The sequence below is a fragment of the Callorhinus ursinus genome, unplaced genomic scaffold (genome assembly GCF_003265705.2).
Source record: "Callorhinus ursinus isolate GAN/ISIS: 27379988/994484 unplaced genomic scaffold, GSC_fseal_2.0 scaffold2, whole genome shotgun sequence".
Classification (NCBI taxonomy): Eukaryota; Metazoa; Chordata; class Mammalia; order Carnivora; family Otariidae; genus Callorhinus; species Callorhinus ursinus.
Window position 1 is genome coordinate 55,709,827 of NW_027397064.1, and position 14,231 is coordinate 55,724,057.

Sequence of the window (14,231 nt, forward strand, 5' to 3'; positions counted from 1 at the left end):
GACTGTTTTTTCCAGAGAAGTCCGGTTTAAAAGAAGTGCATTAGGAAATTATCAGTGATAAGATGAGACATGTTGTGATCCTTTCCCATCTCAGTTATCTGTGATGTTAAAGTATTAATAATGGAAGCATTCTCTCTCTTTTCCCCGTAGATGTCATTTAAGGTTTAATATATCCATTATTCTGAGTACCTGTCCTCTTGATGAAGCTTGGAAACATTGATGTAAAGCGAGACTTTGAAAAGTTGCTGTTTTAGTGCTTGCTGGCAAAATGAGATGTTGACTCTCATCATTGGAGAATCCTAACTATTATAGGAATCTGTGTTAAAAAAAAATAATGCACATTTTAATAAACACATTCTAGTGCAACTCCTAAGCCTGAGAATATGGCGATAGATTCCGTTTGCTACAAAACAATGTTGGTTTATGGGAAATGTGTGGGTTAGGAATAATTGTCTCAAAGGATGAATAACAACAAAGGGAAAAATATTGTCTACAAGTTTTCCTGTGAGACAAGAGCAAGGAGGATATACAGTGGACTCTCAGACATTGCGGGGGCAGGGGTGCCCACCTCCTCACATGGGTGATAATCCGAGTGTAACTTTCGACTCCCCCAAAACTTAACTACAAAGCCTTACTAATAACATAGTCAACTGACAAATATTTTGCATGTTAAATGCATTATATATTGTATTCTTACAAGAAAGTCAGCTAGAGAAAATGAAATGTTATTGAGAAAATCATAAGGAAGAGAAAATACATTTACAGTACTCTACTGTGTTTATCCAAAGAAAATCCACCAATACGTGGACCTGCGCTGCTCAAGGGTCAGCTGTATACTGTTTCTACTGAAGGAAGTGAGGGCATTTGAGACAAGAGAGTTATGGTTCTTAGATGACTATCTAGGAAGCTCCCCACTAAAAGCAGATTTTTAGTTGATGGTTTTCCAGAACTTATATTTATAAAAAGCAAAAATCCTGCCAAGAGTTTTCATGTGGTTACATTTTTAACATCTGTAACTTCAATTGCTCTGGATGGTTAAAAGTCTAAGTTGTTGGATTTGGACGAGTGTTAATCAGGTATGTTCTTGTGTGTGTGGTGAAATGTCTATACCACATGGTAGGATGAATTACAAGGACTTCATAAAGAATTAACTCATTGCAGTCTGATTTTAGAAATGTGAGCTATAGAAAAATCAAGTAGAAGGATATACTTTTTTTGCTATTGTTGAGTATTGTGTGTTCTGTTTTTTTTGTGGGAGAGGGTTTTAGGAAATGTGTCATGTTATTAGAAGTGAATTTTTTTACTTACCTAATAAAATCCAAATGAAAGCCATCTGAGAATGTTTAGATGTTATTGGGAGGCTTGGCAGGAGTTAAACCTCCTCTTGAAGTTCTCTGTTAGAAACCTTGTGGTTAAGTGGGCCTATCTGAGGACTTTCTGTTAATGTGCCAACATGCTAGGATAAACAGTATCAGAAATGATCAGATTTTTAAAGAGAACCTCAGAGAGATAGGACTTGCTGTCTAGAAGAAGAAATAGTAGGTTGGAAAATGACAACCCTTACCTTTGAATTGAGTTGAATGACCCAGTTCCTGTGTATAGCTTTTTGTTTCCTAGTGTATAGTTTCAGTCAGCAGAAAGACTTTGTGTAGTCTGTTTGCTAGGTCTGCCAAGTTGGTTAGAGGAAACATTGCTTAGGTCTTTAATAAAAAGCCAAATTTGAATTTTAAAAAGGAGAGGTTTCCACGTTTGGTTCACATTTCATTCAGGAGGCTTTGTTGGCCCAAGCTACGGGTCCATGGTGAAGAGATGAACCCTGCATTGACAAAATGTTTGTTTTTGGAGATCTTTGGTGAAGCTGCATGTGAGCACTGTGGTTGTAGTCAGAAATTTTCTCCCATGTATTAGTGGTTCTGGGTCATTATTCTCTGAAGAATTGAAAACAATTATCTTTGGTTTTAAAAATAGTTTATTTCTGGGGCGCCTGAGTGGCTCAGTTCTTACGCGTCTGCTTTCGGCTCAGGTCATGGTCCCAGGGTCCTGGGATCGAGCCCTGCCCGGCGGGAAGCCTGCTTCTCCCTCTCCCATTCCCCCTGCTTGTGTTCCCTCTCTTGCTGTGTTTCTCTCTGTCAAATAAATAAATAAAAATCTTTTAAAAAAATAGTTTATTTCTGTCAGAATTGTATCATGACACATCAGTTTTCAACTTGGAACAGTTTTAAATGACTTTGTTTCTTCTAAGGGTGAATTTAACTGACCTGATTTGACCATGACTTTGCAGAGTGAATTTTAATTATCTTAGTTGAAATGCTTACTTCCCACGTTTTGAAGCATTTTCTAGGAAAGAAGTTTAGTCAGGATAGGAGATACCTAGAAACATAGTGAAGCACTTTTTTGTTTCCTCATTTGTTTAAAATTGTATGTGTTATTATGAGCCTTTTAATTTTTACTCTGAATTTTTGTATTCCAAGAAATATATTTCTTTTATTTATTTTTATTCCCCCCCCAAAATATATTTCTTTTAGAGTAAGAAGTTTCACTGTTTTCTTTTGTGACTCTCTCAAATATTAACAATAAGAATTATTTGTTATTTATTGTGAATTTTATGCCTTGTTCTTTTAAAAAGATCACTTTATAGTAAAATAGAGTTTTGTGATCACAAGCATCTCATTATTTTAGTATGCCAAAATTTGCTACAGAAACAGAATAGCAACATGTCATTAATGCCTTTCATTTTCTGATTAAAGCAGGACAGGGAATTTCTTGCCAGTTGGTTGAAAGGTGAGTCTTCATTTGAAGGGAAGAAAAGCTCTTTTTCTTGTCAATAAATGTCATTCTTTTTACAGAAATCAAAATTGTTAATTTTCAAACCAAAGGCAAACTGAAACAAATTGCTTTAAAACATTAATCACAGTTTTTGAGGGTTCATGCCTCATTAGTCTAAACCTCATTTAAAATGCAACATAGTCCTTTTTGAGAAAAATCCATCATATTGTTAAAAAGTTGCAAAAGCCTTTTTGGTTTGAGCCTAAAACAATAAACAGTTTAAATTTAACATTCTAGTCTGTTCTACAATGAACTCTTTATTTTTTTAAATAAGCCAAGCAGATTTAAACTTAACCACGAGAATGTTGTTCTAAACCAAAGAATTCGTATAACTATATAATAATACACAACCTATGTGATAAAAAGAATGAAATAATTTTTTTTTTGTTCTCTAAAGTCAATCATTTTCAACAACATCCATAGATATATTGGATGTAAATAGGATCCAACCGGAGAGAGCATAAAGATTTACTCCATCACACAATGTTTTAGGTTTAGTATAAAAACAGAATACTAGGGTATTTATAAATAAATTTAATCTTGTCAATCAATAAATGCACACTTTGAGTACCTCCCAAATAGCCCTAATATTATAAGTTATAATACATCCTATCAAAGATATTATCCTAAGTATATTTTACTAAGATTTTGAAATCATTGCTTAAAGATACAGATGAGCATTTTGAAATTTTTAATATTAAAGGAAAAAATGAATATCCTGAAAATATTAATATTTAGAGAAAAAGGCAGCACAGAAGAAAATTATAGGCAAAAGCAGTTTTAACACTAGAACTTGTTTAAATCTGAATCTTTGAGTTTCGAAAGTGAGAAAAAATTGGAATAATTTTTCATAGACATGATAAAATATGTAAAAGTAAGATCTCTTTGACTCACAATTCTAGCAATTAACTAAAAGTAAAAGAAAATTCCATTATGAAACTGTTCTCTTTTCCTTAATGAATGCCTGCCGTTCAGAAGATTCAGTTAGAACAGGGAGAAGAGGTAAATGAAGACCTGCATAGAGATTCTGAGGGGAATTCAAAGACTCTGTAGGAGGATGGTACCTTATGATGTCTAAAGTTGCCACAAAACTTGTATCTGATTTCCAGGCCTCTCAGACTGGAATAAGATTTCTCAGGTAGTGTATTCATTTCAAGAGCCCACTCAAAAAATTAGCCAGTGGGGTTTGTTAAATGGGACTTTTCTCTATCTGAATCAGTTTCCCCGTTTTCTGTCCTACAGATAGTTAACTTATACTTTTTGTTTTTAATAGTTTTTTCCTTCCTTACAAATGTAATATATTCAGAGCGCCTGGGTGGCTCAGTCGGTTAAGCGTCTGCCTTCGTTCGGCTCAGGTCATGATCCCAGGGTCCTGGGATCGAGCCCCGCATCGGGCTCCTTGCTCAGCAGAGAGCCTGCTTCTCCCTCTCCCACTCCCCCTGCTTGTGTTCCCTCTCTCGCTGTGTCTCTTTCTGTCAAATAAATAAAATCTTTAAAAAAACATCAAAAACAAATGTAATATATTCATTGTATAATTTTTTTAAGACCACATAGACGTATAAGGCACGTAAAGTCACCATCTCGAGAAGGCTTACTCCTCCTGGTTCTGGGGAAAAAAAAATTGCCCAAAGGCCTAGGGGATCCATTGTATGTATTAAGTTAACTTCTCTCCTGTGCTTCTAGAGAGACACCTGTCCAGGGGAGAACTGAGAAAAGAGTCACTCACAACATTTTCTGTGCTCTGTGGGTCGGATGAGGAACCTGGGTGAGAAAGGCTGATCTAGAGATCACGACTGTTATTTAAATGAGTGTATGCTGTTCTGTATCTTTCATATTCTCTCTCATTGGCCCTCTGCCCCCATATATACACACACATACATCTTTTCTTTCATTTCTTAAAAGTGCGATCAGGGGCGCCTGGGTGGCTCAGTCGTTAAGCGTCTGCCTTGGGCTCAGGTCATGATCCCAGGGTCCTGAGATGGAGCCCCGCATCGGGCTCCCTGCTCCGCGGGGAGCCTGCTTCCCCCTCTGCCACTCCCCCTGCTTGTGTTCCCTCTCTCGCTCTGTCTCTCTCTGGCAAATAAATAAAATCTTTAAAAAAAAAATAATAAAAGTGCGATCAGACTGTACATACTAATCAACTTGGCCTTCATTTTCCATACAGTTCACTGGTCTCTTTTTTTCCCTTGTTTTCCTGCATTTATTTGTTTAGAATTTGCTTTCAGTCATAGAGGAGAAGGTCTCCAACAGAACCTGTCTTTTTACTTTCCCACTTGCTTAGACACAGTGCAGTCCGTCTCAGACCTCACCCACCACCTGTGACTTCTGAGCTCATTACTCCACACCTCCTCTGAGTCTTTGCCCCATCTGTTTTACTGGCTCTTTCTTCTACCTTTGGCCTTCCTGCTGCTTGGCTCCTTTTCTCTAACTCATGAGAATTGGTCTGGGCCTGACTACAGTACTCCTCTCTCTGTAGACATCAGAGTATTTAGTGGGAAGCAAGTAGCAAGCAGAAGAAAACACATTTCATTACTTCTAGGTGCTTCCTGGACAACTCAGCCTAGGACCCCTCCAGTGCCTGAGTCTCAAGCTTTCCTCCACATGTCTTTTATTTCAACCAGTCTGCATTATTTGCAGTTCCTCAGACACTTCCTGAACTTTCTTGTTTCTGTGCCTTTACTCACTGTGTTCCTCTGTTCAGAATGCTGTTCTCCCTCCTACTTCCAGTCTTACTCCCTTAGCCCCTTGACTTTAAAAATCATCTGTCTTTCAAAGCCCTCATCAGAGGATACCACCTCTGTTTTTCCTTTTTTGGAACCCTGGATAAAAGTGATTCCTTCTTGGGGCGCCTAGGTGGCTCAGTTAAATGTCTGCCTTCGGCTCAGGTCATGTTCCCAGGGTCCTGGGATCGAGCCCCGCATCAGGCTCCCTGCTTCGCAGGAAGCCTGCTTCTCTCCCACTCCCCCTGCTTGTGTTCCTTCTCTCGCTGTCTCTCTCTTTCTCTGTCAAATAAATAAATAAAATCTTTTAAAAAAGTAAAAAATAAAAAAATAACAAGTTATTCTCAAAGTGTGGTTGGGGAAACCGCTGGGGTCCCCAAGTTTTTTCTGAGTTCCTAAAAGTCAAAACAGACGAATAAGAAGACAACATTATGTGCCTTTTTCACTCTCGTTCTCTCACAAGTGTCTAGTTGAATCTTCCAGAACGTACATGGCAAGTGATATCACAATAGATTAAATACAGAGGCAGGTATGAGAATCTGTCTTCAATTAGAGCAAACATTAAAGAGACTTGCAAAATGTAAAACTAATTTTCTGTTTTGAAAAATAAAGTTATCTTTTATAAAAGTGTTAAAATATAATTTTTTATTTAACAAATTAACAAAAATTTAACAAATTAAATAAAAATTTGTTAAAACAAATGAAAACAAATTATGTCACTTTTAATTTCTGATATGGTTAATATCAGTAGATATTAAAAGCTCCTTAGAATGCAGATTTTTGAAACCAAAAGTTTGAGAACCACTGGTTTAAAAGATGTAAAATATTTAAAAGAACAGGCTTTTAACAGAGTACAAGATGAAGTCCTTTTGATGTAGTCAAGGTATCTTCATACTGGAATATGTAATAATTGATCATATTGGTTTCCAGTTGTTGGGTGTTTAGGTTGAATACAGTTTTTTGTCTTTTTTTTTTTTTAAGATTTATTCATTTATTTTGAGAGAGAGAGAGTGAGCATGAGCAGGAGGGACAAAGGGAGAGGAAGAGAGAATCTCAAGCAGACTCTGTGCCAAGCAGCCCAACGCAGGGCTGGATCTCATGACCCTGAGATCACCACCTGAGCCGAAACCAAGAGTTGGAGGCTTAACAGACTGTGACCCCCCAGATGCCCCCCAGGTTTTTAGTCTTAAAAGTAATATTACAGGGACACCTGGGTGGTGCAGTCCATTAAGTGGCAACTCTTGATTTTGGCTCAGATCATGATGTCAGGGTCATGAGATCGAACCCCACGTCAGGCTCTGCCCTCAGCGTGGAGTCTGCTTGGGATTCTCTCTCTGCCTCTCCCTCTGCTTGCACTCTCTCTCAAAGAATAAATAAAATCTTAAAAGTAATATTGCAGTGATATTCTTCTATATTGCTATTTTCCAAACATACTTAATTGTTTTACAATAAATTCCTAGAAAGAGAACAGAACTGCTGGGTCAAAAGGTATCCAGAAGGAATTGGCCTGACTTGTTATATAAATTCAGGGGCCAGATTTGCTCCCCTGTTTGTTGTTGTTAATCAGTGCCCAGTTAGCAGGAAGTTAAGTGTCTTCCTCTTTAGGCAGCCTCCTCCTCTTGCACGTTTGAGCCCCAGGAGTCTTACTCAGCCCCACAGTGGCCCCACCCTCTTCCAAATGCCGGAAAGAGAGCTGCACGGTAATAGTACGCCGTCTGTCTTCCTTATCTTTATCACACTCTGTCAGTGTTAAAGACCAGCCCCATATTGTTTGTTCACAGTTGCTTGTCTAACTGCTGCTAGGATGCTGTTTCTGGTCAGACTTGGCCCAGGTCACGGTAGTGACCCCACTGGGGAGGTCCAGACTGCAACTAGTTCATGTTCTTATACTCAACGATTCAGTGCCAGGGAGGTTGAGGACACTTCTCTCATCAGCCCCATACTGGGTCAGAATCTGTTTTCCCTAATAAACCCATAAGATCTTTGGGTGGCCCTACATCACCAGTTTCAGTTAACCCATTTTCAAGGTCATTTTATTTCAGGAGTGTCCTTGTCTTTTCTTGCCAGCGTACTTGGTTTGGGCTATGAGTTTCTTCTGTAACAGAACTCTTTGAGTCTGAGCAATCAAAGATTAGGGTATTGTTTCTTCCCTTCCAGAAGAACTTAGGGTCCTGGCAGATCAGTCTCCCCAACTCTAGCAACTAATTCTGCTCACCAAGAGGCTGGGGCATGTTTTTCTAAACCATCTAACCATGCTCCCTCCATGGGCTCCTTTCCCCTGAGTTCTGAGGACAGTGGTGCGCTTACCCATTGCCTAACTTGGTCAACAAAAAGACCAAGGTGACCTAAGGTCACTACCCTTAAACATAAGAAAGACTGTCATAATTTTTAAGTGTTTTCCTTTAAAGAGAATCTTATTTGAACTCTGCTGCAACAGATGCCCATTAAACACTTTTAAAGGCTTAGGATTTGTATAGCTAATTGCACTCCAGAGAAGTTGTGCCAGTCTACACTCCCATCAGCAAAAAATAGATTGCTAGGAAAAGACATTTATTTATTTATTTTAAAGATTTTATTTATTTATTTGACAGAGAGAGCACAAGTAGGCAGAGCAGCAGGCAGAGGGAGAGGGAGAAGCAGGCTCTCCACTGAGGAGGGAGCCTGACGTGGGGCTCTATCCCAGGACCCTGGGATCATGACCTGAGCTGAAGGCAGACGCTTAACGACTGAGCCACCCAGGCACCCTGGAAAAGACTTTTAAAACCCAAATTTCACTCTTAAAAGTCCCTAATCATTAGAATTGTTTTAATATTAAGGGAAACTTAAACTTTTCTCCCACTATTTCTTGGTTACTTGCTAAATGTATATTTTATTTGGTCACAAAATTATGATCTGTAGCATCTTGAATAATGCTTTCTATAATACAGTAGGTATACAGGGAAGAACAAATTATAAGAAGAGAATGCACAGCTGAAATCATTGACAATGGCCTGAGGCTAATATGGTAACATCACTGTGTTTTTAAATTCACTTTTGGTGAGGGCAGGCCATTTACGAAAGGCCTCCTAATTGCAGGGTGCTTTACGTATGACACCTAGTTTGATCCTCACAAGAAACCTGTGTTGTTACTATTCCCATTTTAGATGAAGTTACTCTATAGATAAAGAATAAGATTCAGAGAGGTAGTAAATTTCCTGAAGTCACACACCTTTAAGTAAAAGTTGATGCTCCCTAAGAAAGCCCTGTCTAGGACTAGATACACAATTCCCCAGAGGCAGGATTTTGAGAATTAGCCTCTTTCTCACCTTCTCCAACGTCAAAGCAATCTACATAAGGCTCTCACTGCTTCCATCCAGGCTCTACACAGGGTTTGTGAGGAATTAGGGCCAATTACCAAGTTAGAGGGCGCAGTCCCAAAGGCTTCCCTTAATTCTGACACCACCTGCAAGTTGGAGGGGGGTTCCCTCACACTCCCCGCAGGCTCGATAATTCACTGGGAGGACTCATAGAACCCTCTAATCGCTGTTAATACAATCATGATTTATTACAGGGAAAGGTGCGAATTGAAATTTGCCAAGGGAAGAAGCCCATAAGTTAGGGTCCACGAGAAGTATAAAATGTGGAGCTTCCCTTGTCCTCTCTGTTTAAAACGGGCCCCCCACATAGTACTGAAGTGATGTCTGGGTTTGCTAAGCTCAAGAAGGCTGTGATGTATCTTATGGAGAAAGATATATGTGTTAGATGAGCTTCCCTGAGACATGAGTTATAAGTGCTGTTGACTGTGAGTTCGGTGTTAATGAATCACGCTGTTTATTATAACTAAGATGTCTTTAAACAGAAACACAAATAAAACAAGGTTATGTATTGATCGGCTGATGAGAATGTTGTGACCAGAGGCATCCAGGAACCTAATCCTGTGTTTTTCCTTAGGAGCAATGGTTCAGTGTTCACTTAGTGTTCAAGGTGCCTCTGTAGAATATAACTACGACAAATAATGAGAGTCAACTGTATTTGCTGCATTACTTCATTACTCATTTATTCATGTAATCTTTTATTCATTAAAAAACATATTTGAGCACTCCTACTGAGGGCCAAGCAATTTCTACATGACTTAGAATTTCCTTTTTTTATTCTTATGCCTATTATTAGTAGTCTTGCGGCTCCAAATATTTGTGTGGTTTATAAGTGAACTGTTACTGTTTTAAAGGTTGAGGGGAATGATGAGTCTATTATCATTTTTACTTAATCTACATATGCTAAATTCAGCCTTCTCAATAAACTTTCCAGAAATTTTCTTGCCTCCTTGGAGACCAGGATTTTTTTGGACCAGATTCCTTAATGGGTTTATGTGGGGTACCAGCAGAACGAGGTGATGCAGCTGGCCACATATTCCCACACCAAGTTGCTGTGTCTGCCAATTTAGCTACGTGGTCTTGTAGGCAGCGCTTTTGAGCAGCAGAATTATTACTGAGCTGCACTTTACTGATGAGATGCCAGACCACACCGGTGCCTCTCCTTTTTCTATTCTCCCCATCTCCCTCATGTGTTTGTATTTCCAGCTCTTTCCACCTCCTCTTTACACTGTCTCCTATGTCCTCTTTCAAGCAGTGAGGGCAAATGGACTGAAGAGCAGATGTTCACCTCATGTCCTTTATGGCTCCCTGGATGCACTGTCTTCCAATGGAATGTTTCTCATTTCTTGGTTTTGATTGTCCATGACGTATGAAGAAGTACCTTGCTTCTTTTCTCTCCTGATGTTAATAAAGCCATTTACACTGGAATCCCCCAAATGTGATGGGGGAGGTACATTTCTGAGGATTAAAAGTGTTATCTGGTCAATATTACTGAAAAAGAAAAATTCCAATGATTTCAGGGGTCTTTCAGTGAAATAGTTATAGAGTTATGCCCAAAGATATAAAGACTTATTGACTGTTAGTGACTGTGAGAAATGAGTGCCTGATGTAAAAATTAACCTTGGTGTTTTTATGTGATAGCCAGTTGAATAAATATAGTAACTTTCTTTGAACATCTTTGTGAAACTGTACTCCACAAAGTAAGGACCAAGAGCAAAAAACCTCCGAATGCCCTTTAGAGTCTAACACAATGCCTAGGACACATAGACCTCAACAAATATATATGAAGATATGGTTAAATAGATATTAATTTAACTTAATTATATTAAATATATGTGATTAAAATATAAATATCAATAATGTTAATTTGGTATTTGTTCTTCCAGATACAGATGAATATAGACCTCCTGTTTGGAAATCTTACTGTAAGTATACAAATAATTTTAAATTGTGTGGGTTATAGTGCTTTATAAGTGATAGAGAAATAATAAGATCATTAGATAGGAAGATTCATTTCATTTTATACACATTATTGAAAAATTAATTTACAGCAGGATTTGGGAATAGCATAGATTTGGGAAAACAGGAGTGTTTCCGTAAGGTCTATGGTTTGCATGTCTGGAATGCATCTCATCCCTCTGAGTTTACGTGGAATTCCATATTGAACTTGAGAACACTTGTTGACATTGGCTGATAAAAACTAATGGGAGGAGAAGCTAACTAAGAATTCAGGCAATGCAATTATTCTCAAATCCTAATTCTTTGTATGCAAAAGGATTATGTAAGTGGTAAGTCAGGAGGCTATCTTGATAGAATGTGTGGGTGAAAAGAGTGGGTTTTTGTGTGTGTTTGGTTTTTTAGGAATTGCTTTCCCGAATACAAAAGAGAGACATTTGAATTCTATAATTCTCTTTATTTTTTTAAAAAAATTTTATTGTTATGTTAATCACCATACATTACATCATTAGTTTTTGATGTAGTGTTCCATGATTGTTTGTGCATAACACCCAGTGCTCCATGCAGAACGTGCCCTCTTTAATACCCATCACCAGGCTAACCCATTTTCTGTATTGCTCTTTAAACTTTGCGTTAGAATAAAAATCTTTTCCAAAGAGTCTAGGTTCTTAGCCCTTTATTTCCCCTTCCTTGCTTCCTAGAGAATATTATTTTTTCAAGTAAAAGATATTTCAGATTTTTAAAAAGTGGAAATAGGATTAGTATAATGAGAGTAGCTTTGAGAGGCAATCCATGAATGCACTACTGCAGACACCCGTACTGGAAGTTTTTGTTTATCTCTGGACTTGGATAAGCAACCTAAGAAACCTGTACTTTAAATATACATTTTTAACATCTTTGTAAATGTTGAGTTATCCTAAATTTGGTATTTGTAAGTTGCTGCAATTTGCTGACTGAAGGAGCAGCAATTCAGATTCTTGGCTTTATGTTCCCAGAACAACAGATAGTTTTATTTTAATAGGTTGCTACTTTGGGCTAATTATAGTAAGCAAAATATGAACAGTCTCTAAAAATATTGCCATAGAGGCTTTTTCCCCCATCCCTGCTGGTGCCTTTTTATTTCTGGGGAGTATAGTTCAAAGAATGTATAAAAATGACTAATGTTCTTTACTTCTTAAAGATTTTATCTCATAATCTCATTGGCTAGAAGCCTATTTAAAATTCTTGTCTGCATTTTTTGGTTTTCAGTTTACCTTTGTTCCCTTTGCTCTGACTTGTACCTTGCACATTTTTGTGTAAGAGCATCACATTGTTATTAAACCGTGGTGGTGATTTGTTTCCCCTTGAAGAATATTGAGCACTAAATGTATAGGTGATTTGTATTTTCTGCATCTCTACATGTCTTACAGTAGCTATCATGTTCTTAAAAATGACATTTTTTTTTGGTGACAATTCTCCTGAATTTTATAGTTTCTTTTAGTAACCTCAATGCCTGAGCTCCACCCCACATAATTCTAAAAACTTAAAAATATGAACCAATAGGAAAATAGAACTAGCAAGATGTCTAAGTTGAGGACTCTTTTTACATAAATATAGTTTTATTGTCATTTTTTAAAAGATTTTATTTATTTATTTAGAGAGCATGAGCTGGGGGAGGGGGAGGGGCAGAGGGAGAGGGAATCCTCCAGCGGACTCCCCGCTGAGCGCAGAGCCCTATGCGGGGCTGGATCTCACAGCCATGAGATGGTGACCTGAGTAGAAATCAAGAGTCGGACACTTAACTGATTGAGCCACCCAGGCGCCCCTAGTTTTGTGGCTTTTTGATACGAATTGCTTGACTTTAACCAGGCCCCCAACCTGTAATAAATGAGGCAAGTGAGCCAAGTGCCAACGGAGGGCGAGTAGAGCATGGATGCCCCTGTTTGCAGGGAGTGGCTCATAATTAGCTCCCCTTTATTGAGCACTTGCTCTGATGTTGTCTTATTTTTCAGAAGTGGAATTCTCTTTTACCTTTGTTGTTGCTGTTAAATCTCTTTTTTTAAATGTTAAAAACAAATTTAAATTTAGAAAACAGCAAGCCAAACATGTGGGCCAATTTTGACCTCAAAATACCTATTTGTGATCTCTGAGCTTCATTAACAATGTTTTGTTACTGTCTCCAGGTACTGAGAAATTCATTAATAACTATATAAGCGTTGATACTGCTAAGGCGATTGAAAAATGTTAAGTACTTTAATCATATATCTTCTCATCTTGAATTTAGCAGTTAATTTTTGGTGAATCATTTAATGATTGTGCAATTTAAATTTCTGCTGAGTTCCAGTTTAAATTACCAAGAATTCTAAATTGAGAAGAGCCTGAATTAATTAGTCTTTATTACGGTGATCTTTTTAATGATCTTTTTGATAGGTATTCCTTGAATTCATATAGTTACATTCAGTTCTACAATATCTGAAGGCCCCCCTTTCTCTGTTATTTGTTAAAAATGTGTCTTAAAGGTAGACTAACCATTGGTAGCAAATGAGGAAGCATTTGTGTAAAAATTACTCCTCTCCATGAAGCCCAGCTATACCCTTTGAAATGCTGATTAAAACAAAGGCTAAACCCCCCCCACCAAAAAAAAACAAAGGCTAAAATTCTCATGTGAGGATATTGTCAACTCCTTTTTTCAAATTGGCTTATCTTAATGTTTGCTTAGTGAATAGGTAAATCCATTACTGGTGATAACCATATACTTCAGTATTTGTGCTTTGAATCAAAATCAATGTTTTATATTCTCTAATAACTTTTAATGTCCTCTTGGCTACCATTCAGTTCTCATAATGGAGTTTCCGTAGGTGACAGTACTTTCCCAAGCATTTTCTTGACAAAGGAACACAACTGATCTTTTGAGGATTACTGATCAACGTGGAAATGTGAACTGGATTTTCACATGGAATAGTTACCAATATGGAGGAGTGGACCTGAAGAATCCTCCCTTTGTTCAAATCATGTGTTGGCTCCTCTTAGGGGGATGGAGATTTATCTGGGCGTATGTGGTGCTGCGTGTGTTTTGCCACTCTCAGGGCTGGACGGACTTGGTCTCTGTGCTCTTTCTTCCCCTTCTCCGAGGTCTCAGGACCACTTCCTCCATATCATCTCTTTATCCTTAACAGTGTATTCACAGGGATATTTTTGAAAAACTGACTTTCACGGTAAAATATGGATGTCTGAAACTATTTTTAATATATGACATCTCGGGCATTTTTGCAACCAGGAGGGAAAGACAAAGGAATTCATTTCTATCAGTAGAATTTCAAACATTACTAAATGAGAGAGTGGGCTTTGTTTGTTTTTTGATTTTTAAGTAGGAAAGCTGTGTCTTTTTGGTACCTTT

At 37.9% G+C, this 14,231-nt stretch overlaps 1 protein-coding gene across 2 annotated transcripts in view; it reads left to right on the top strand.

The window, feature by feature from the left end:
• CHN1 (chimerin 1) overlaps positions 1-14,231 on the top strand; it is a 195,002-nt gene that overhangs the window by 34,636 nt on the left and 146,135 nt on the right. For both annotated transcript variants that reach the window (XM_025849933.2, XM_073882258.1), the window contains one exon: positions 10,786-10,824. In XM_025849933.2, the coding sequence (XP_025705718.1) occupies positions 10,786-10,824 (39 nt within the window). The remainder of the gene's footprint in view (positions 1-10,785; positions 10,825-14,231) is intronic.